We start from the raw sequence: 23,539 nt of genomic DNA, 5'->3' as shown, positions 1-23,539 counted from the left end.
AAGTTGGGACAGAGTTATAATAAGATTGAAAAGTGCACAGAATATTCAAGTAACACCAGTTTGGAAGACTCCACATTAAGCAGGCTAATTGGTAGCAGGTGAGGTATCATGACTGGGTATAAAAGTAGCGTCCATCAAAGGCTCAGTCTTTGCAAGCAAGGATAGGTCATGGCTCACCCTTTACCCCTTTGTGCCAAAATTCGTGAGAGAATTGTTAGTAAGTTCAAAAGGAACATTTCTCAACGCAAGATTGCAGAGAATTTAGGTCTTTCAACATCTACAGTACATAATATTGTGAAAAGATTCAGAGGATTCAGAGACATATCAGTGCGTAAAGGGCAAGTGGGAAACCACTGTTGAATGCGCATGATCTTCGAGCCCTCAGACGCCACTGCGTAAGAAACCGTTATGCTACTGTGACAATTATAGCCACCTGCGCTCGGGAGTACTTCGGAAAACCATTGTCACTTAACACAGTCCGTCGCTGCATCCAGAAATGCAACTTGAAACTATATTATGCAAGGAGGAAGTCATACATTAACTCTATACAGAAACACCGGTGAGTTCTCTGGGCCCAAGCTCATCCCAGATGGACCGAAAGACTGTGGAACCATGTGCTGTGGTCAGATGAGTCTAGATTTCAGCTAGTTTTCCGAAAAACAGGCGTCGAATTCTCCATGCCAAAGATGAAAACAACCATCCAGATTGTTATCAGCGAAAGGTGCAAAAGCCAGCATCTGTGATGGTATGGGGGTGCATCAGTGCCCACGGCATGGGTGAGTTGCATGTATGTGAAGGTACCATTGACTCTGAGGCGTATATTAGGATTTTAGAGAGACATACGTTGCCATCAAGGTGACGTCTCTTCCCGGGACGTCCATGCTTATTTCAGCAGGACAATGCCAGACCACATTATGCACGGGCTACAACAGCGTGGCTTTGTAGACACAGAGTGCGTGTGCTTGACTGGCCTGCTGCCAGTCCAGATGTATCTCCTATTGAAAATGTATGGCGCATCACGAAGAGGAGAATCAGACAACGGAGACCACGGACTGTTGAGCAGCTGAAGTCTTATATCAAGCAAGAATGGACAAAATTTCCAATTGCAAATCTACTACAATTAGTATCCTCAGTTCCAAAACGATTAAAAAGTGTTATTAAAAGGAAAGGTGATGTAACACAATGGTAAACATGCCTCTGTCCCAACTTTTGTTGAGTGTGTTGCAGCCATCAAATTCTAAATTTGTGTATGTTTACAAAATACAATTAAGTTGCTCAGTAAAACTATTGAAAATCTTTTCTTTGTACTTTTGTCAGTTAAATAAAGGTTCACGTGAATTAACATATCACAGATTTTTGTTTTTATTGCATTTTGGAAAATATCCCAACTTTTCTGGAAATGGGGTTTGTAGTTGTAGCTATCGTCCCTTTCATCGTTGAAGAGACTATGGCTGTAGGAAATGTTTCTGGACAAACGCGCACCAAGTATACCGTTTCCTTTTCGCTTGTTTTTTGTGTGTCCTGTGCATGCCCAGTAGGAGGAGATTTGCCCAAATATCTGTTTTAATGTGGACAGAGGTATTTTTTAAAAACTCCTAGTGTGGATGCCTGTCATTTTTACTTGAAACCAGCGTTTTCAAAATTATCCGGTCTGGTATGGGCATAGCCTCAGAATGTTCAACACCTTCCCAACCAAAGATGTAAGACTTGACGGCCCTTAAGTTTCTGGCCTTTTTGAACAAGGAGACAACATATAGCTATCCTCCAGTCTTTTGGTACTCCAACTATGGCTGATATATACAAAAATCTCTGTCAGAGCTCTAGCAGTGTTTCCTTTGCTCCTGTGAGATCCTAGGGTAGATCCTGAGTGTCCATCTTATTTCTACACTTCCTACCTCCTGATACCAACATACTCCAGAATACAAGAGTACCCTTACTTAACTGTCCAATCTTCATATCCTTTTCACTAGTGAATAGTGATGAGAAGTATTTATTTTTTATTTTAGAAGTTGACTGTATTTATTTAAGATCTCAGTCATATCTCCTGGTTCTGTACATAAATTATCCCTCCAGTACCTAGGGTACTTATTCCTTCATTCCTTACCCTCTTCTAATATAAAAGGCGATAAGATTTTCAGTAATCCTTCTTCCAAGGTAATGTCCTGGTCCTTTTTGCCCTCCTTATTTTTTAATTTTCTCTTACATTCTCTATAAACCGTGTGATTTGTTTGAAACCAATTTCATATACCTAACATACAGTTCCATTTTTTTCCTTGATCAAGTGTAGGGTAGGTGACAGAAGTGTATGTAGGGGAACACTTTGGATGAAGGGTAGGACTGGTCCTCAGCTTGTGAGATTCTAAATTGATATAAGGCCAGAAGGGATTTAGCCGTTTTGGATTGGGAAAGTTTCTTTTCTGGCAGAGACGCCTGGTAAATCTGAGTGCACGTGGGTGCAGCTCCTTACCAACCTGTTTTCGGGAACTGGAGCTGGATGATTCTTGGATCATTCAAGATAATGAAGAGTTAATAGGATTAGAGGGAGGCAGTAACACCCAAGTTGCAGGAGGTGGATAGCTGAGTGACTGTAAGGAGTGGGAAAGGGAATAGAGAGACTGTGCACAGTACCACTGTGTCCATTCACCCATTCCCCTCAATAACAAGTCTACCATTGGAAAGCCACAGCAATCGGGTCGCAGGTATTAGTCTGATTCAGTAGCTCAGATTTGAGGGTGGTGGGGGGAGAAGAGGAGAGAAGTGGTGACAGGGATTCGATAGTTAGGGTAACAAACAGGAAATTCTGTGGATATGAAAAGAGACTCCCGGATTGTATGTTGCTTCCCATGTACCAGGGTCAGTAGATATCCACAGAATTCTTAAGGGGGGGAGGTGGTGAGCAGCCAGAAGTTATGATACACTTTGGTACCAACTACATGGGTAGGAAAAGTGATGAGGTCCTGAAGAGCAAATATAAGGAGCTAGGTCAGAAAAACGGGACTTCACAAGTCGTAATATCTTGATTGCTGCCTGAGCCACGTGCCGGTGAGGGTAAGAATAGGATGATGCAGCAGATGAATATGTGGCTGAAGAATTAATGCTGGGGCAGAGTTGCAGATTTGTGGATCATTAAGATCTCTACTGGGAAAGTATGAATTGTACAAAAGGGATGGGTTTTACCTGAGCCTTAGGGAGACCAATGTCCTTGCAAGCAGGATTGCTAGAGATGTAAGGGAGGGTTTAAACTAAGTTGGCAGGGGGTGGGAACCAGAGTGATAGGTCAGAGGCTAGAGCAGTTAGTGCAAAGGCAGATGCATCGTGTAGACAAATGTGAGGAAGGGGAGGCAGTGGATAGGGCATAAGTGGATGGGTTGAATTTTTTTCTACTTTCCTGGAAGAAGGGTGATGAACTGAGAGCATGGATTACTACATGGAACTATGATGTGATAGTTACAGCAATTTGGCTATCATAGGGAAAGGAATAGCTGCTGGATGTTACTGGGTTTACTTGTTTCAAAAGAAACATGGAGATGAGTTGGAATGGCTTTGCTAATTGGGGATAGTATCACTTGCAGGAACACTGTTAAGGGATTGTCCACGGAGTCAGTGTGGAAGGAAGTCAAACAGGAAGGGAGCAATCTCTCTTGAGAGTATTCAATAGACCTGCTCCCTAATACCCCCACCGCCCATTTTAAAAAATAGCAACAGACACACAGGACTAGATTGGGAGGCAAGAATTATAGGTTGTCATGGGTGACATCAATTTCCCAAATATTGATTGCCACCTCCTTAGTGTAAAAAGTTTAGAGGGGCAGAATTTGTTAGGCATCCCCAGAAAGGATTCCTGAGACAATATGTGTTCAGGCCTAAAGAGAGGAGGCAGTAATCCAGAGATTACCAAAGGACAGGTCATACTGGATCTAGTACTAGGTAATGAACCAGGTCAGGAGATGAGTGTCAAAGAAGTGAATTGACTTTATTTCTTACATCATTCACATACATGAGGAGTAAAAATCTTTACGTTACGTCTCTGTCTAACTTTGCAATGTGCAATCATAGTAATTTTTAATTTATTATAAATAGAACAGTCAATGTAACATAGAATACAGTCAAATCAGCCTGAGTTAATTAGTCTGATGGCCCGCTGGCAGAAACTGTCCTGGAGCCTGTTGGTCTTGGCTTTTATGTTGCAGTACCATTTCCCGATGGTAGCAGCTGGAACAGACCATCGTCGGGGTGACTTGGGTCCCCAGTGATCCTTCGGGCCCTTTTTTCACACCTATCTTTGTAAATGTCCTGAGTCATGGGAAGTTCACAGCTACAGATGCACTGGGCTGTCTGCACCACTCTCTGCAGAGTCCTGCAATTAAGGAAGATACAGTTCCCCTGGAGGAAGCTCTTAGGATTTGGGGGCCCATACCAAACTTCCTCAATCATCTGAGGTGAAAAAGGCGCTGTTGTGCCTCTTTCACCACACAGCTGGTGTATACAGACCACGTGAGGTCCTCGACGATGTGGATGCTGAGGAACTTAAAGCTGTTTACCCTCTCAACCCCAGATCCATTGATGTCAGTAGGGGTTAGCCCATCTCCATTCCTCCTGTAATGCACAACCAGCATTTTTGAGACTGACCACAAATACCTTTAGCGTAGCCATGGGCAGGGATATGAGTAGACAGTATGGGAAAGTATTTAACTGGAGGTAGGCAAATTATAATGCTATTAGGCAGAAATTTGGGAGTGTAAATTGGGAACAGATATACACAGGGAAATTATAGCTGAAATGTGGAGGTTGCTCCCTCTCACAATTGAGAGCATTCTGACTGGCTGCATCACTGCCTGGTATGAGAACTGTATCTCCCTTAATTGCAGGACTTTGCAGAGAGTGGTGCAGACAGCCCAGTGCATCTGTAGTTGTGAACTTCCCATGATTTCACAATGTGGCATTGTGGAATCTTGGTGACAAAGGATGTAAAACATCTAGTCAAGAGGAAGAAATAATCATATTTAAGGTTTAGGAAGCCAGGATCCATCAGGGGTCTGAAGAGATATAAGGTAGCCAGGAAGGAGCTGAAGAAGGGACTTAGAACTAAAAGAGGACACAAGAAGGCCTCAGTGAGTAGGATTAAGGAAAATCCCTACACGTATGTGAAAAATGGGAGGATGACTAGAATGAGTATAAGACAGATGATTGTTAATAGACGAGTCATGTACCTGATATCAGGAGAGGTAGTTTAGGTCCTTAATGAATACTTTGCTCATTGTTCACCAGGCCAGAGGGACCTGGCCAGATATGAGGTCAGTGTAGACAAGTCTAATATGTTGGAACATGTTGACATTAAGAAAGAGAATGTGTTAGCTTCTTTTGAATAGTATTAGGTTAGGTAACTCCCTGGGGCCAGACGGCTGTACCACAGGAAGTGAGGGAAAGATTACTGCGCCTTTGCGATGATCTTTGTGTCTTTATTGGCCACAGGAGTAGTAACAGAAGTTTGGAGGGTGGTAAATGGGATCTGGAGAGTTATAAGGTAGTCAGAAAGAAGCTTAAAGGACTTAGAAGAGCTAAAAGGGGGCATGAGAAAGCCTTGGCAAGTAGAATTAAGGAAAACCCCAAGGCATTTTACACGTGTGGAGAACAGGAAGATGACTAAAGTGAGAGTTGGACCAATCAGCAATAAAACAGGAAACGTGCCTGGAGTCAGAGGAGGTCCTTAATGCTTCAGTATTCACCAGTGAGAGAGATTTTGAAGAATGTGAACAGACTTAAATACTGGAACTTGTTGGCATTAAGAAAGAGGATGTGATGGAATTTTTGAGAAACAGTAAGATAGATTAGTTCCCGGAGTCTGGCAGGATATACCCAGATCTCTGTGGGAAGCTAGGGAAGAGATTGCTGAACTTTTGATGATCTTTGTGTTCTCACTGGCCACAGGAATATTACTAGAAATTGAAAGGTAACAAGCGTTATTCTTTTCTTCAGGAAAAGTAATGTGGTTGATCCTAGGAATTATGGACCAATGAATCTTATGTCAGTGGTGAGCAAACTTGGAGAGGATTCTTAGAGACAGGATTCATGAGCATTTGGTGAAGCATAGATGGATTAGTGATAGAAGTGGTTTATACTTAAAGTGCAGGGTTAATGGCAGGAATCTTAGCTGTGGAGGAACAGAGGGATCCTGGGGTCCATATCTATAGACCCCTCAAAGTTGCCATGCAAGTTAATGAAGTGGTTAAAAAGGTGTATGGTGTATTGGCCTTCATTTGTTGGATAGAGTTCAAAAATGGCGAGGCAATGCTACAGCTTTATAAAATTCTGTTTAGACCACACTTGGAGTATTGTATTCCGTTCTGGTTGCCTCATAATAGGAAGGATGTGAAGGCTTGAGAGAGGATGCAGAACTCTACCAGGGTGCTGCCGAGATTAGAGAACACATCTTATGTGCAAAGGTTGAATTAGCGTGAGTGATGGAGGATAAGAGGTGGCTCGATAGAGGTGTTTAAGGTGATAACGAGGCATAGATAGTGGACCGTCAGTGCCTTTTTCCTAGCTGATAGTGGCAGGTACATTAAGAACATTTAAGAGACTCTTAGATAGACACACAGATGAAAGAAAAATGGAGGCCTATGTGGAAGGAAAGGTTAGATTGATAGGGGAGTAGGTTAAAAAGTCGGTGCAATGTCATGGGTTGAAGGTCTTGTGCTTGGAAGTGGGTTCAGAGGAGATGTCAGGGGTAAGTTTTTTTTACGCAGAGAGGTGAGTGCGTGAAATGGGCTGCCGGCGGCGGTGGGAAAATGATAGAGTCTTTTAAGAGACTCCTGGATGGCTACATGGAGCTTAGAAAAATAGAGGGCTATGGGTAAAGCCTAGGTAGTTCTAAGGTAGGGACACGTTCGGCACAGCTTTGTGGGCCGAAGGGCCTGTATTGTGCTGTATGTTTTCTATGTTTGTACTGTGCTATTCTGTTGTGTTTAACTGGGAGGCCTTCAGAAGTGAAATATTGAGAGTACAAAATCTGGTTAAGGAATATTGAGACCCTGGCAAAGAAAAAAGAACACCGTGCAAAACAGGTATGGGCAATTAGGAACAAATGGGGTGTATAAACAATGTTAGAGAACAGTTGAGAGTGAAATCAGGAGGGCTCAAAGAAGACAAGAGTTCCTCTGGTAGACAAGGTAAAGGGGAAAGCTTATTGAGAGAAAAAGGGCAGCATTGGACAAGATGGGTCTTCTTGAAGATAAGCATAGTCATCTATACAAAGAGCCAAAAGAAGTGGGGGAGATTTAGAAACAATATTTCTGCATCTGTATTTACTGTGGAGACAGACACCAACTATAAAACTGAAGCAAAGGAGTAGTGCATGTCATGGACTGTATCTGGATTATGGAAAAGGAGATGCTAGCTTTCTTCATGTGAGTTAGGGTGGATAAAACCCCATGGCTTGATATGTTGTCTCTCAGACTTGGTGCAAAACTGGTAGGAGCCCTGGCTGAGCTACTTACAGCATTCTTATAGCTTTGAGGGGGGTGCCTTGCTTAAAGTCCATGTAAACAACGTCCACTGCCTTTCCTTCAACTACCTTCATAATCTTCTCTGAAAATTCTAGAAAATAATATATCACTAACCATATTGAAAAACTGAAAGACCTCACCATCTCTGAAGAATTTCAAGCAGCAATTGGGGGGAGTTTCGCACCAATACTACTCCTTGATGAAGACCTGGAGACCACCACAAATAACTTTTAACACAGTGATGACAGAAACAGCAAGCAAGATTCTGGGGAAAAGCCGCCGTAAGTCTAAACCATGGGTCACTAACAAGATACTGGATATGTGTGACACAAGAAGGATATTAAAGAAAGATAAAAACACAGCCGAGGGAAGAACAGAATACAGGAAAATCAACAAGAAAATTAGGAGGGAAATGAAGGAAGCAAAGCAAAGATGGATAGCTGAACAAATGCGGACATTGAAGACAGCATCTCCAACAGCAACACAAAGAAGGCATTCCAACTGGCGCAAGATCTTTACCAAAGAAAAACAAGCCAAAGTCAACACCATCCAAGACAAAAATGGGAGAAGTCTCACAGAAGAAAAGGAAATAATGGAAAGGTGGACAGAGTACTGTTCAGAACTGTACAACTACCACAGCAAAGGGGATCCAAGTGTGCTGAATATGCAGGAATCTTCAATGAGTAAGATTCATGCGTGAAGAAGTTGAAGCCGCAATACGATCACTGAAGTGCGGGAAGTCAACAGGAGTTGACAACATCCCTGCTGAACTGCTGAAGCATGGAGGAGAGGCAACAATAGACATGCTTACCACCATCTGCAATAAGATCTGGCAGATAGGTGAATGGCTGACACCTTGGATTCAGTCGCTGATCATTGTGCTTCCCAAGAAAGGCAATCTCCAACTTTGCCAGAATTACCGTACCATCAGTTTGATCAGCCATATAAGCAAGGTAATGCTCAGAATCATCTTGAACAGACTGAGACCTCAGGCAGAAGACATCACTGCCGAGGAAGAAGCAGGCTTCCATAAGGACAGAAGCACCATTGAGCAGATTTTCAACCCCCGCACCCTCTGTGAGAAACACCTTCAGTACCAGAGGGTGTTCTACCACGTCTTCATAGACTTCAAGAAGGCATTTGACAGAGTCTGGTATGATGCCTTATGGGCCACAATGAAGAAATTCAGCATGGGGCAGAAGCTGATTCATACAATTCATCAGCTTTACGCCAAGGCAACCAGTGCAGCCCTCGCTCAGGGCACCATAGGAGAGTGGTTCCATACCTCTGTAGGAGTCTGCCAGGACTGCCTCCTCTCCTCCACCCCCTTCAATGTCTTTGTGGAAGGAATCATGAGCGTTGCCCTTGAAGATCACGTGGGCACAGTCAGCATCGGAGGGAGGAACGTCACAAACCTAAGATTTGGAGACTTCCGGTAGCGCTCATGGAGTGAAGTCGCGTTCTTGACTCGCTCCATTACCTCTGAGTTTTTTCTCTCTATGGTCAGCTATACTTTAATTAACTATTAAGGCATCAATTTTTACAATACTTTGAATTAAACTGAATTCTCTGACAATTGGATGGAACTTAGATCTGCTATGTCTAAGAACGGGAAAGACGGCAAGGATGGTAAACCTCCGGTTAAACCGAAAGCTACGGATCTCCCTCCGACTGAATCACCGGTGACTTTGGAAGCTATATCGGAGTTAATTCAGAGGGAAATTTCAACCTCTGTTAGGGAGATGATTCGTACAGAAATTATGGGCTTTGTTAAAGACCTGATTCATACGGAAATCTCAACTAAGTTCCAGAAAATTGCCGATTTAATTGATAAGATGCAAACATGTATTGCGGAACATCAGTCGGCTATATCTGGTCTTCAAAAATCCGCGCAACAAAGTGAGCTTAAGATGGGGAAAGTCGAAGAAACAATTAATGTAATGAAGAAGAAACTTGACTTTTTGACTTTTAAAAACTCTGACTTGGAATCTAGAATGCGACGGCAGAATTTACGAATGATTGGCGTCAGGGAAGCCGTGGAAGCTAACAACCCTATGAAATATTTCTCCCAACTTTTAAAAGATGCATTCCCTACTGTATTTCCTGACCAACCACCGCTACTGGATCGTGTTCACAGAATCCCATCATACTCGTCTAGGTCAGATAGACCTAGGCATGTTATCTTACGTTTTCATTACTTTCAAGATAAGGAGAGACTGTTTCGATTCGCTCGATCTAAAGGTTTCATTGATTTTTCGGATCTTAAGTTCCGATTCGTGGAAGATTTCAGTAAACCAATCTGGGACCAACGGGTCCGTTACAGATCCGTGATGTCGGAATTCTATAAGATGGATTTAAGACCAGCGCTGCTGTACCCTGCACGTCTAAGGATTCGCATGTTAGATGGAGCTCTTCGTTTTTTTGATTCTCCATCGGATGCCCAGAGCTATCTGGATCAACTTTCATCTTCAACATCTTAATTGCCTTTTTTTAATTTTCTCCGTTGATCGGAGGCTGTGAATTGGTTGGTTTTAACTTTTCTGTGCCCTATTTGGGCAGAAAAGTTTACTTTCGATTTCTTAATATGGCTGCTAAACTTTCTTTTTAACTGCGTCATTTCTTTCTTTTCCCAGGGGATTCTGGGTGGTTACTTCCCTTTTGTCATCTTACGTATTTCCTGTGCGGCCTTAAATTTTGTAGTTTTTTTTAAATTTTATTCTGTTTTGCTTTTTATAATCATTTTATGTTAATAATCCTATTTTTTTTGTTGCTGTGTCTATTCATGAGTTTGAGGTTTATTGTGGTTTTTTTTAATATATACTTTCCGGCTTTTGTTCTGTTCTGTGTGTATTTTAATTGAGTTAACTTTTTTTTACTTATTTTTTTTACTGTTTTACAATTAGCTGATCCTTTTCATATTTATACCTTTTTTTTAGGGAGCGTATACCGGAAGTCATGGGGGTAGTTTTAGCGCTTGCTTCTTTCTGGCGGGTCTGCTTTAGATTTCGCCTTGGGGTCCTGGGGTGGGGGGCGGTGGGAGGGGCTTCACGTTTTAGTTTGTTTCTCTTTGGGCTATATACATTATTGAAGTATTGGTTACGTCCTTTTCCCCGGTATCTTTTGTATGTTCTGTTTCCTCTCCGGGTCTGTGGGTCGCGCCTATTGTCAATCCTCTTTGTTATGGGTTGACTTTAGGATTTATGGAGTCTATTATTAATTTTGTCTCCTGGAATACTAATGGTCTTAATCATCCTATTAAAAGGAAAAAAGTTTTTAAAGTGTTCCGGAGACTTAAAGCACAAATTTTATTTTTACAAGAGACCCATGTACGGAGGGGGGACAGACTACGTTTTTTCAAATTTTGGAAGGGACAACAATTTCATTCGAACTCCAATGCTAAGATTCGAGGCGTCTCTATCTTTATAGACTCCTCAGTTACTTTTATACAACAGGATATTATCTCTGATCCGAATGGTAGATTTTTATTGGTTAGTGGTTTATTATTTAATAAAAAAGTAGTTTTGGTTAATGTTTATGCTCCTAATATGGATTGTCCGGAATTTTATAAATCATTGTTTGATCAGTTTCCGAATTTGAACGAGTTTTCATTGATTTGGGGCGGAGATCTTAATACCTGTTTATCTCCAGCTTTGGACCGTTCGGCTCCTTTACGGACTTTACCTAATAAATCTGCAAATTTGATTAATTTTTTCCTTTCTGATTCTGGGTCGACGGACATTTGGCGTTTTCTGCATCCTCAGGAAAAAGATTTTTCCTTCTTTTCACATGTTCATCATTCCTATTCAAGAATTGATTATTTTTTCATTGATTCTCGTCTCATTTCTTCAGTGATTAAATGTGATTATGATTCTATAACCATTTCGGATCATGCTCCACTTAAGCTTTCTATTAAAATTATGGCCAATATACCAAACAATAGACAATGGCGTTTTAATTCGCTGTTGCTTCAGGACTCGGACTTTGTTAATTTTATGAATGAACAGATTGAGCTTTTTTTTACAATTAACCATACAGAAGATATTTCGGTTAACACTCTTTGGGACACTTTTAAAGCCTATATTCGGGGTCAGATTATTTCGTATTCCGTTGCTTTGAGGAAGAAACAGAAGCAGGAGGAGATGGTAATTGTGGACAAGATTAAAGAAATTGATAAGAAATATGTTATGGCTCCTTCTGAGGAGCTATACAAACAAAGAACTGAACTTCAAATGGAACACAGTTTACTACTCTCGTCCTCGATTGTAAACCAATTAAAGAAAACAAGAAGTGATTTTTATGTTCACAGTGATAAAATTGGCAAGCTGCTGGCTAATCAATTGAAATCTAATTATGTTAAATCTCAAATCAATCAGATTTATAACCAAAATGATCGATTGATATTGGATCATGTGGGGATTAATCAAACCTTTTGTGATTTTTATTCTTCTTTATACCAATCAGAGTCTCCTCGAGATTCTAAATATATGAATGATTTTTTAGATAAGTTAGACTTCCCTCTGATTTCACAGGATATGTCTTCTTTATTAGATACTTCCATTACAATGGATGAGATTAAGAATGTTATTTTTTCTATGAATCTGGGGAAAGCTCCTGGCCCTGATGGGTTTACCGTTGAATTTTATAAATGTTTTGCTTCTTTATTGATTCCTTGGCTCTATAAGGTTTTTGAGGCTTCTTTGAAACTTGGTAAACTTCCGGAATCTTTTAATAGAGCATCAATTTCTTTAATACTAAAGAAGGATAAAGACCCTGCTCAATGTGCATCTTATAGACCAATATCTTTATTAAATGTTGATTCTAAAGTTTTTTCTAAGTTATTAGCAAATAGACTAGAAAAAGTACTTCCTTCTATTATTTCGGAAGACCAAACGGGTTTTATTAAAGGTCGTTACTCTTTTTATAATATTCGTACATTGTTAAATATCGTTTATACTCCCTCACAAAATGTTCCTGAGTGTGTTATTTCTTTAGATGCCGAGAAAGCTTTTGATAGAGTAGAATGGCCTTATTTATTTAAGGTGCTTGAAATGTTTAATTTTAGCTTGAAATTTATATCCTGGATTAAACTGTTATATTACTCCCCTGTAGCCTCGGTTCGTACTAACTCCTTAAACTCACCTTTTTTTCCTCTCTTTCGTGGTACTCGACAAGGCTGTCCTCTTAGTCCCCTATTATTTGATATTGCATTAGAACCTCTTGCAATTGCTATTCGAGAATCTTTAAATATTACTGGGATAACTCGGGGATTAAAGTCCCATAAATTATCACTCTATGCTGATGATTTACTTTTATATATTTCTAATCCTGAGAGATCCATTCCTGCTGTTTTAGAGTTATTAGCACAATTTGGTCTTTTCTCAGGTTATAAATTAAATCTTAGTAAGAGTGAACTTTTTCCGATTAATAAACATCTTCCCTTATATTATAAATTTCCATTTAAATTGATTAATAATTACTTTTCATATCTTGGGATTAAAATTACTTGTAAACATAAAGATTTATTTAAGACTAACTTTTTACCATTAATAGACCATATTACTCAACTTTCATCTAAATGGTTTCCCTTATATTTAACTTTGATTGGTCGTATTAATGCAGTTAAGATGTTTTTTTTGCCAAAATTTTTATATGTGTTTCAGGCATTACCAATTTTCGTTCCTAAATCTTTTTTTGATAAAGTTGACTCTAAAATTTCTTCATTTATTTGGCAGAACAAGAATCCGAGACTGGGTAAAATACATTTACAGAAAGCTAAGAGAGATGGAGGTTTAGCATTACCTAACTTTAGATTTTATTATTGGGCTATTAATATTCGACATATGAAATTTTGGTTACTTGATCGGGACATACTATTTATTCCTAAATGGGTAGCATTGGAATTACAATCTGTTCAGGGTTATACACTTGGTTCTATTTTAGGTTCCTCTCTTCCTTTTGATTCGAAACGTCTTAAGCAGGTCTCTAACCCGATAGTTAAATATGCTTTGCGCATTTGGTTTCAATTCAGAAAATTTTTTGATCTTAATCAATTCGGGTTAGCGATTCCTATTTTAGGTAACATATTTTTTCCTCCCTCTTTTACGGATCGCGCTTTTCAAACTTGGAAGACTAAGGGTATTTTACGGTTTTTGGATTTATTTTTAGATGGTTCCCTTATGTCTTTTGAACAATTATCTAACAAATATAACTTATCAAGAATACATTTTTTTAGATATTTACAAGTTAGAAATTTCCTAAGTACTATACTTACTTCCTTTCCAATGCTTCCTCCTATATATATTTTAGATTCGATAATTAACCTTAATCCATGTCAGAAAGGTGCATCGGCTATGATTTATAATATTATTATGAAACTTAGGAAAGCTCCATTTGATAAGATTAGGGTAGATTGGGAACAGGAATTGGGGCTTACCATTTCTGTGGATGATTGGGGGCAGATTTTACAATTAGTTAATACTTCCTCTATTTGTGCTAAACATTCCCTAATTCAATTTAAAGTGGTTCATAGAGCACATATGTCCAAAGATAAGTTAGCGCGTTTTTACTCGCATATTAATCCTTTCTGTGATAGATGTTCGGGGCAGATAGCCTCTTTAACTCATATGTTTTGGTCTTGCCCTACTTTGGAAACTTTTTGGAGAGATATTTTCAATATTATTTCTAAGGTATTAAATATAGATATCTCTCCTCACCCTATTACTGCTATCTTTGGACTACCTAAAATTTCTAGTAATCTTTCCCCTTCAGCCCGTAGAATGATTGCATTTCTTACTTTAATGGCGAAAAGATGTATTTTACAACATTGGAAAGAGCTTAATGCTCCAACTACCTTTTTTTGGTTTTCTCAGACGATTTTATGTTTGAATCTGGAGAAAATTAGAAGTAACCTTTATGATTCTTCATTTAAATTTGAACAGATTTGGGGACCTTTTATTCGATATTTTCATTTAATGTAATATTTACCCTTCTTGTTTTCTCTTCACTGTTTTAATGGAGGTCGGGATTGAGGACGTGATTTTAAGTTTAACTCTGTTTGGTTTCAAGTTAGCCCATTGCTTTGCTTTGCTTTTAGTTAGTTGCACGGTGGGTTTTTTTTTTGGGGTTTTTTTTTTTCTTTTTTTCCATTGATATATATAAAATCTAGTATACTATTATGTTATCTTGGTTTCTTATGCTTAAATTACATTGTTTGTAGTATTTTCTTTTTGGTATTGTTATCTTTTGGAATTTTATTATACTTTAACATTGTATTAATGTTTATATGGCTTACCTTTTTTGTATACTTACTCAATAAAAAGATTTAAAGAGAGAGACAAACCTAAGATTTGTTGACGACATTGATGGACTTGCAGGAAAAGAGGACGAACTGGCCAACCGGGTCAGCCATCTTGACAGAGCCTCCACAAAATTTGGAATGGAAATAAGTGCAGAGAAAACCAAGCTCATGGCAAATACCAATGGTGCCATCACAACAGACATCTCAGTCCATGGTCAGAAACTTGAGACAGTGCAGCAGTTCAAATACCAGGGGGCAATCATCAGAGATGAAGGATCAAGACCAGAAGTCCTGGCGAGAACTGCACAATGACTACACTATCCAAACTCAAGACAATATGGAGGGACAGCAACATCACCATGAAGTACAAGATCAGACTCCTTTGTGCATTGGTGTTCTCCATCTTCCTGTACACATGTGAGACATGGACCCTCACAGCAGAGCTACAGAGGAAGATACAGGCATTGGAAATGAGATGCTATTGCAACATCTTGGGCATCGCATACTTGGACCACATCACGAACGAGCAGGTCCACAAGACCATCCAGCACCACATTGGCCCCCATAAAGAGCACCTCGCAAAGGTGAAGAAAATAAAGCTGAGATGGCACGGCCACGTAACAAGATCCAGTGGCCTTGCAAAGACCGTTCTACAAGGAACTGTGGAGGGGAAAAGAAGGAGAGGTAGACAGAGGAAAAGATGGACGGACAACATTAAAGAATGGACAGGGAAAACATTTGCAGTGACCCAGGCTCTGGCACACAACCACGACAGATGGAATAGACTGGTGCAAAGATTGTCATGACAGCGCCCCGCTAACTCCACCAGGAGTTTAGGGCGCAAGGGCAAGTCAAAACTATATTTACTATCCCTAATCTGGTTTTATCTATCCAAATATTTGTACAGTAAGGATATACTGTATAAGTACTTGGATAGACAGGGCCTGATTAGAGATAGTAAACATGGATAATAATCCCATGGATACTTGTATATCCGATCCCTTAGAAAACCTTCCAATGATTTACCCCATGACTGATGTCAGACTCACCAGCCTGTAATTCCCCTGCTTATTTTTAGAGCCTTTCTTGAACATTGGAATTACCTGTTGAGAGACCCACCTCTGACACAGTTCATTGCCTAGTACTGGATCCAGTATGGCCTCTCCTTTAGTAATCTCTGGATTACTCCCTCCTGTCTTCTCTCCTCTAGGCCTGAACACGCATTGTCTCAGGAATCCTTTCTGGACACACCTAACAAATTCTGCCCCTCCTGAACTATCATTCTCATCAACTCAAAAATGTCACAGCCTTTGTGACATTACACCAACATTGAAGCTGTAATAGAAAATAAATTTAGGATTGACAGTAAAAGATAACCTGATCAAGAGCTGTTGAGATGAATCTGAATGGAAGCGCTTCACTGAAGTTTTCTGACATCTGAATGTTTGAACCAGCCTGCTGCTCAATTTCTCAATTTTTGCTCAAGGTTTTGTGCATCAATAACGTTTTCCAAGTCAACACATGATATATCTTGAAAGGGTAGCAGAATTTTCATATCATTTGACATTGAGCTCACCTTGTTTTATATAAAATTATGGTATACAAAATGATGAGGGGTATAGATAGGGTAAATGCAAGCAGGCTTTTTTTCACTGAGATTGGGTAAGACTAGAACTCGAGGTCCTGGGTGAACAGTGAAGTGTTTTAGGGGAACATGAGGGGGGAATGTATTCAATTAGAGGGTGGTGAGAGTGGAACGAGCTGCCAGTGGACTTGGTGAATGCGGATTTGATTTCAACATTTGAGAAGTGCATGGATGGGATGGTTTATGGTGGGCTTTGGTCTAGATGCAGGTTGATGGGACTATGCAAAATAAAAGTTCTGTATGGACTAGATGAACATGGGGTCTGTTTCAATGCCATAATGCTCTATGACTCTCTAGCAAAGGAAACTGTGAATACAGATCCATGATTCCTCGATGGGTTGTACGGAGTATTTCTGGACATTGGTTTTTATAAATCCAGGGCATTGAGTACAGGAGTTGTGATATTATGTTGAAGTTGTTCAGAGATTGGTTAGGCTAAATTTGGAGTACTGTGTGCAGTTCTGATGACCTACCTACAGGAAAAAATATCCGTAAGTCTGAAAGAATATAGAAAAACATTACAAGGATTTTGTTAGGCCTTGAGGACCTGAGATAAGTTAGCAGTGTAGGAGAATGAGGGAAAGTCAGAGATATACAAAATTATGAAGGGTATAGATGGGGTGAATGTATGCAGGCTTTTACCTTTGTGTTGGGTGTATCTAAAACTAGAGATCTTAAGTTAATGGTGAAAGTAAAATATTTAAGGAGAATAGGGGAACTTCTTGACTTAAGAGTGGTGCAAGTGTGAAACAAACTGACAATGGACTTAGTAGCTGTGGGTTCAATTATAACATTCAAGAGAAGTTTGATAGGTACATTGATGGGAGGCATTTGGAGAGATATGGTCTGAGTACAGGTCGATGGGACTAGCCAGAAGATTAGGTCAGTATGGACTAGATAAGGCAAAGGGTGTGGTTCTGTGTGCTATGGTACTCTATGACTCTAAAGCTTCCACATTTCCCTCAATGTACACAGTTCCTTTATTTAGTAAAAATGGCTGGAGAATGTTTTTCATATGTTCTGGTCACTGACCAATGGAGCAGATCTCAGTTACACAATTTTAAATGGAACACTTAGCTCTCTTGTTATTTTTTTTAAAACCATATCCTTTTCTAGTACTAGTTCTTAAAATTGGTAATCAGTGCATTGATTATACCTTGCTCACTAAGCTGGTTAAAATTTTATATTTTTTGAAGCATCAAAGAGTTGCTGCAATCAGCAGAATTCTAATACAACCTTTATTTGCAGGGTAAAGTTCAAGGGACAGCCATAGCTAATTCTATTACGTCAAGTAAAATACTCATTACAGTACTTGAGAATTCAGATCTACATTTAACAGAATTGCCCCAAATTGCAAATATAATTATGAAGGAAATCCAAGTACCTTAATTGATTGGTCTTTATTTTATTGCTTGCAGCTGCTGCCAATGATGCAGCAAGCCATTTGAAAAGCGTATTGTGTGAAAAATTTGCCAGGGTGTGTGACATCCATAAATTAAATAACTGAAGTCAGTGTTAAAGTGTAACTGTTTTCTGTATATGGCCAAGATAGGCACCCTCCTTTTGGAAAAGTTTATATTGCAGAAAATAAGTGCTTTTTTATATTATTGCATAATAATTTATCCAAAAAAAATCAGTTGTTTCAATATAAACAAGGTGTCCCCAATAATAATTATTATAAATATTTGTGTGGTGCTTTTGCATAACATGCCCCCAAGGTACCTCAAAGAAGTGAAATCAGACAAAAAAGGCGCAAGATTAGAAAAGATGGATCATAAGTTATTGGAGCTAAATTGGGCCATTTGGTCTATTGAACCTGCTTTATCATTCAATTATGACTGATTATTTTTCACCCATTCTCTCACCTTTTCATAACCTCTTAACTCTTACCAAGCAACCACATTTTTGTGAACCTTGAACATAAAAAGGTGAAAAGAGATTTAGGGGGAGAAATCATTCAGCAATTTAGATTTATGGTCACAGCTGTTAATGGTGACAATGCAAGTTGGAGATAGCAAGGTATCAGTAATGTTTATCTGAACTATTGCTAGATGTTAACTTTCAGAATAATTTTATTAAAGAGAATGTGAATAGACTGTAAAACAAATTTACTATTCGTTTGATTGTGGAAGCTAAAGTATTTCTAGAGAAAAAGCAATTGTGTTGAGCTAATTGCATAATGCTACCATTTTTTGTATGGGAACAACTGATATAAAATTTTAAAATATTTGTGTGATTTACAGGCTGAGGAGCAATTGAAAATTGTTGAAGAGCAAAGAAAAATCCATGAAGAAAGGATGAAGCTTGAGCAAGAAAGACAGCGTCAACAAAAGGAAGAACAAAAACTGATCCTGGGCAAGGGGAAGTCCAGGCCAAAGCTGTCCTTCTCACTGAAAAGCTCTGTTGGATAACTTTGTGCTTGTGTTCTTTTTTTAAACCTTGTAGCTTCATGTTGAAGTGTTTTTGGGAAAGATAAAGTTCGAATGATCAGATGTGGGCTGTGCTCTACAACATTTCTTAACAGAATGAGAAATGTGATTTTAAAACTGAAATTCATACATCTACAAATGCAATGGAACCCTGTATAGACCATCTCTGATTTGCTGATGCAGAGATCATCCTCATCAGGTTCCACAACAAATTGGCTTCAGCAGATTTGGGACTTCAAAAGATTTAGGGAGTTCAAAAGACTCAGAGATGTTCTAAAAATGGGTTCCGCTGTAGTTAACTTAGCAAACCCAATTTGATGTAAATGTTAAGTAGTATTGGGATGATGTAGTAATATCAATTGTAAATGAAACAAATTGGAAAACATAACATTTTAAAAACATTTTGGATCTGCAATCAGAATTGACTGCCCAACCAACCCTGATGAACTTAGGAGTCTCTGTGGTGTGTAACAAATATTATGCTGTTGTCAGTGGAATGGCTCCCGTCATTCACAGGTAAGGTAATTAACTGTATTTCTGGGGGTGAAAGGAATTATTGTTCTGGATCCACAGTACATGCACCTCTTAATGTTCTGATTTGTTTTTCATTATTTAGCACGAGTTAGCCTGCTTTTTTTCCCATGTTGTAAATGTACAAACTTCACAAATAAAATAAGGTCTTAAACGCATGATAGAGCTGCTATACATTACTCTAAAGCACTTTGCCAAGCAGTGCAATTGCAAATTGTCATATAACTTTATTTATGAAAATAGCCAAACAAGTTTCTAATGGATGTTTTCCCATAATCAAAATATTTCATAGGCATGTTGCAAGTAGACATTATGACCAGGGGAAAAAAGGCATATGGAAACATCAAATGTCTGCACTCCGTATAAGCCATACAATAAGTGATGGTACAGTGGATTCTGGTTAATTAGGATACATTGGAACCAGTACATTTTGGCCCAATTACATGGCTGCCCCAAATGGCCACTCTCATGGAAGTAGTTAAAAAGTATTTTTTAAAAATACTAATTGCTGTTTAACTGAGTAACAGTTATTGTATTTAAATGAAATACAGAACAAATTAGAACACCAATACCTGTTTACAGTACGATAAAATTGTGTATTAGTTCCTAAAATTATTGATGGATGAATTCACCCAGTGTAAGTAGGCTCGTTCTTTTGATTGACTAATCAGCACAGACACCTGGTGCAGATATTGGACTGCCTTCAATGTCTTCAGTAGTTCCATTTGATATTAGAAAAGTGCAGGTGTTAAAAGTCTGCCACACCACTTATCTCCCCAAGTTTTGTGACCCAAGAGTTAGCAACAATCTCTCACCCACCAATGAGAGAGAGGGCACAACTCACTGGTACACAGCCTTCCAACAGTTGATACTCTGTCCCAATGTTCTGTTCTCTCCGACGCTTCAGTTGGCAGCACTGGCTTAGAATCTACAGGACTGCAAACCACAGAACCCCAAAGGTGTGCCCGTCTTCTAGGCATTGTCCTTGGGATATTGAAAAGCGCCCAGCTGTGAGGGCCTGGGAGCAGGTCCCACAACTGCAAATAACTGAACTCTGAGTGTAACTCCAGGTCAGGGTCTTCAACAGAACCCCATCCATCCTGAAAGGGAAAAGGAGAGACACCAAAGGTAGAAATTAAGCTGTTTTCATAGATGAGAACGAAGGAGTTGCAACTTAGCACCATCATGACTCTGTCTCCGCCTGCATCGGATAATTTTGTTGAATTGTTTTCCACAATTGCATCCTCCAAATCTTCATTTTTACTCCTGGCTGTTTCTGGCATCTCCAAACCTGAATGCTTGAAACTGTGGTGAGCAAAATTGATCTGAATAAGAAAGTCTGCAGATGCGGGAAATCCAAGCCACACGCACAAAATGTTGGAGGAACTCAGCAGGCCAGGCAGTATCTATGGAAAAGAGTAAACAGTGAACGTTTCAGGCCAAGGCCCTTCATCAGAATTGTCTTATGACTAATTTCTCGCCAACTATCAGTGACAAAAATCACTTCTTTTTGAACACAAACACATGCAACTACTGCTAGACAAACTGTTTGGCAATGGTCTCCTGTCCCAATTAAGTGACATAGTGACCCAAGTAAATGAAGGGAATCCTGCCTATTTTCTTGATCTAGTTTTTGTTCTTTAAGAGTTGGCCCAAATAAATGGCTGCCCCAATTAACCTGAATCCATAATATATTACGTTTGATATTTATACTGCTACTGCACATCGGCAGTTTAAATCACAAATTGGTGCCTGATCTGTGCTTATTATGCATTGTTTATGATGAGTTTAAATATCACATTGAGTCCCAAGCTTTAATCTCAAGTTTACACACACTGTTCCTTTTCCTCTTCTACCTCTGACCAAAGCCCTTCTATTAAAACATTGATACTGGTCCCTGTAGAAAACCTACAACTGAATTTATAAACACCATGCTGTTAAGCAACACGTCTTAGGATCTATAGGCATTTAGAGAATCATGGACTGATCAGGGACAGTCAGCATGGCTTTGTGAAGGGCAGATCGTGTCTAACAAGCCTGATAGAGTTCTTTGAGGAGGTGACCAGGTATATAGATGAGGATTGTGCAGTGGATGTGATCTATATGGATTTTAGACAAGGTTCCACACAGTAGGCTTATTCAGAAAGTTAGAAGGCATGGGATCCAGTGAAGTTTGGCCAGGTGGATTCAGAATTGGCTTGCCTGCAGAAGGCAGAGGGTGGTGGTGGAGGGAGTACATTCAGATTGGAGGATTGTGACTAGTGGTGTCCCACAAGGATCTGTTCTGGGACCTCTACTTTTCGTGATTTTTATTAACGACCTGGATGTGGGGGTAGAAGGATGGGTTGGCAAGTTTGCAGACGACACAAAGGTTGGTGGTGGTGTAGATAGTGTAGAGGATTGTCAAAGATTGCAGAGAGACATTGATAGGATGCAGAAGTGGGCTGAGAAGTGGCAGATGGAGTTCAACCCGGAGAAGTGTGAGGTGGTACACTTTGGAAGGACAAACTCCAAGGCAGAGTACAAAGTAAATGGCAGGATCCTTGGTAGTGTGGAGGGGCAGAGGGATCTCAGGGTACATGTCCACAGATCCCTGAAAGTTGCCTCACAGGTGGATAGGGTAGTTAAGGAAGCTTATGGGGTGTTAGCTTTCATAAGTCGAGGGATAGAGTTTAAGAGTCACGTTGTAATGATGCAGCTCTATAAAACTCTGGTTAGGCCACACTTGGAGTACTGTATCCAGTTCTGGTCACCTCACTATAGGAAGGATGTGGAAGCATTGGAAAGGGTACAGAGGAGATTTACCAGGATGCTGCCTGGTTTAGAAAGTATGCATTATGATCAGAGATTAAGGGAGCTAGGGCTTTACTCTTTGGAGAGAAGGAGGATGAGAGGAGACATGATAGAGGTGTACAAGATAATAAGAGGAATAGATAGAGTGGATAGCCAGCGCCTCTTCCCCAGGGCACCACTGCTCAATACAAGAGGACATGGCTTTAAGGTAAGGGGTGGGAAGTTCAAGGGGGATATTAGAGGAAGGTTTTTTACTCAGAGTGGTTGGTGCGTGGAATGCACTGCCTGAGTCAGTGGTGGAGGCAGATACACTAGTGAAGTTTAAGAGACTACTAGACAGGTATATGGAGGAATCTAAGGTGGGGGCTTATATGGGAGGCAGGGTTTGAGGGTCGGCACATCATTGTGGGCTGAAGGGCCTGTACTGTGCTGTACTGTTCCATGTCTTTCTTGTTTTTTTAATCAATTAAATCCGTTGAGAAGTTTTTGCTGTCTCAGCTCATCATTAATTTGAATGTGCCACATCTGTCAATCTGACAAGAACAGCTTCTGTAACACAAATCCTTTATTCCTGCAAGGAAATCTTTTCTTCATTCCAGTTAAAAGGCATTATGTCTTCTCAGAAACAGTTTCTCGAATTGGCATGATATTCCAGCTGCAGTCAAGCCATTGCTTTTCATTAATTCCTTACTGTTGCCTTTTGTGACTCTGTCCAATATGCATTTTTTGATCCTGTCCTGCTTCCTTCAAAGAATTATTTACAGATGCATTCGCATTTCTCTTCCTATACTCCCTTTAGATTTGCCTCTTCCTATCAAATTGTATTCTGTGCTATAAATTCCATCTGCCATATACCTCTTCATAACCACCAGTTTTAACACTACCATCCTTATTGTTCTCTATATTTCCAAGTCTGTGTGATCTGCACATTTTGAAAATGGCACCAAGAGTACCCAATTCATTTAACACTAATCCTGAGGACATTCACTATCTGCTTTCCTTCAACCTGAAGAGAAATGGTTTGCCAAGATATTTTTCATCCTTAGACCAAATTTTCGTTAATGTTGTCACTGATTTATCCCCCAAAGTTTTCAACCTTCTTGGCAAATGTATTTAGTAATTCACTTGGAATTTATGATGTACAATCCAAATAGAAGTTACCTCATACCCACTAGCTACACAACTGGGGCACCACTGTAGTATAGCGGTTAGCATGACACTATGACTACTAGGGATGTTGGAGTTCAGTTCGAATGCTGTCTGTAAGAAGTTCATATGTCCTTCCCGTGAAGCTCATGTTTTTTTCCGAGTGCTCTGCTTTCCTCCTACATACCAGTTG

General features: G+C 39.7%; 1 protein-coding gene across 1 annotated transcript in view; it reads left to right on the top strand.

Moving 5' to 3' along the window:
• arglu1b (arginine and glutamate rich 1b) overlaps positions 1–19,598 on the top strand; it is a 66,687-nt gene extending 47,089 nt beyond the window's left edge. Inside the window, exon 4 of the mRNA XM_063053743.1 lies at positions 18,691–19,598. Coding sequence (XP_062909813.1) covers positions 18,691–18,858 — 168 coding nt within the window. The 3' untranslated portion in view covers positions 18,859–19,598. The remainder of the gene's footprint in view (positions 1–18,690) is intronic.
• The last annotated feature ends 3,941 nt before the right edge of the window (positions 19,599–23,539 follow it).

This window comes from Mobula hypostoma, chromosome 7, assembly GCF_963921235.1.
Source record: "Mobula hypostoma chromosome 7, sMobHyp1.1, whole genome shotgun sequence".
Classification (NCBI taxonomy): domain Eukaryota; kingdom Metazoa; phylum Chordata; class Chondrichthyes; order Myliobatiformes; family Myliobatidae; genus Mobula; species Mobula hypostoma.
Note: the sequence above shows the minus strand (reverse complement) of the source record. Positions and strands in the feature narration are given on the sequence as shown.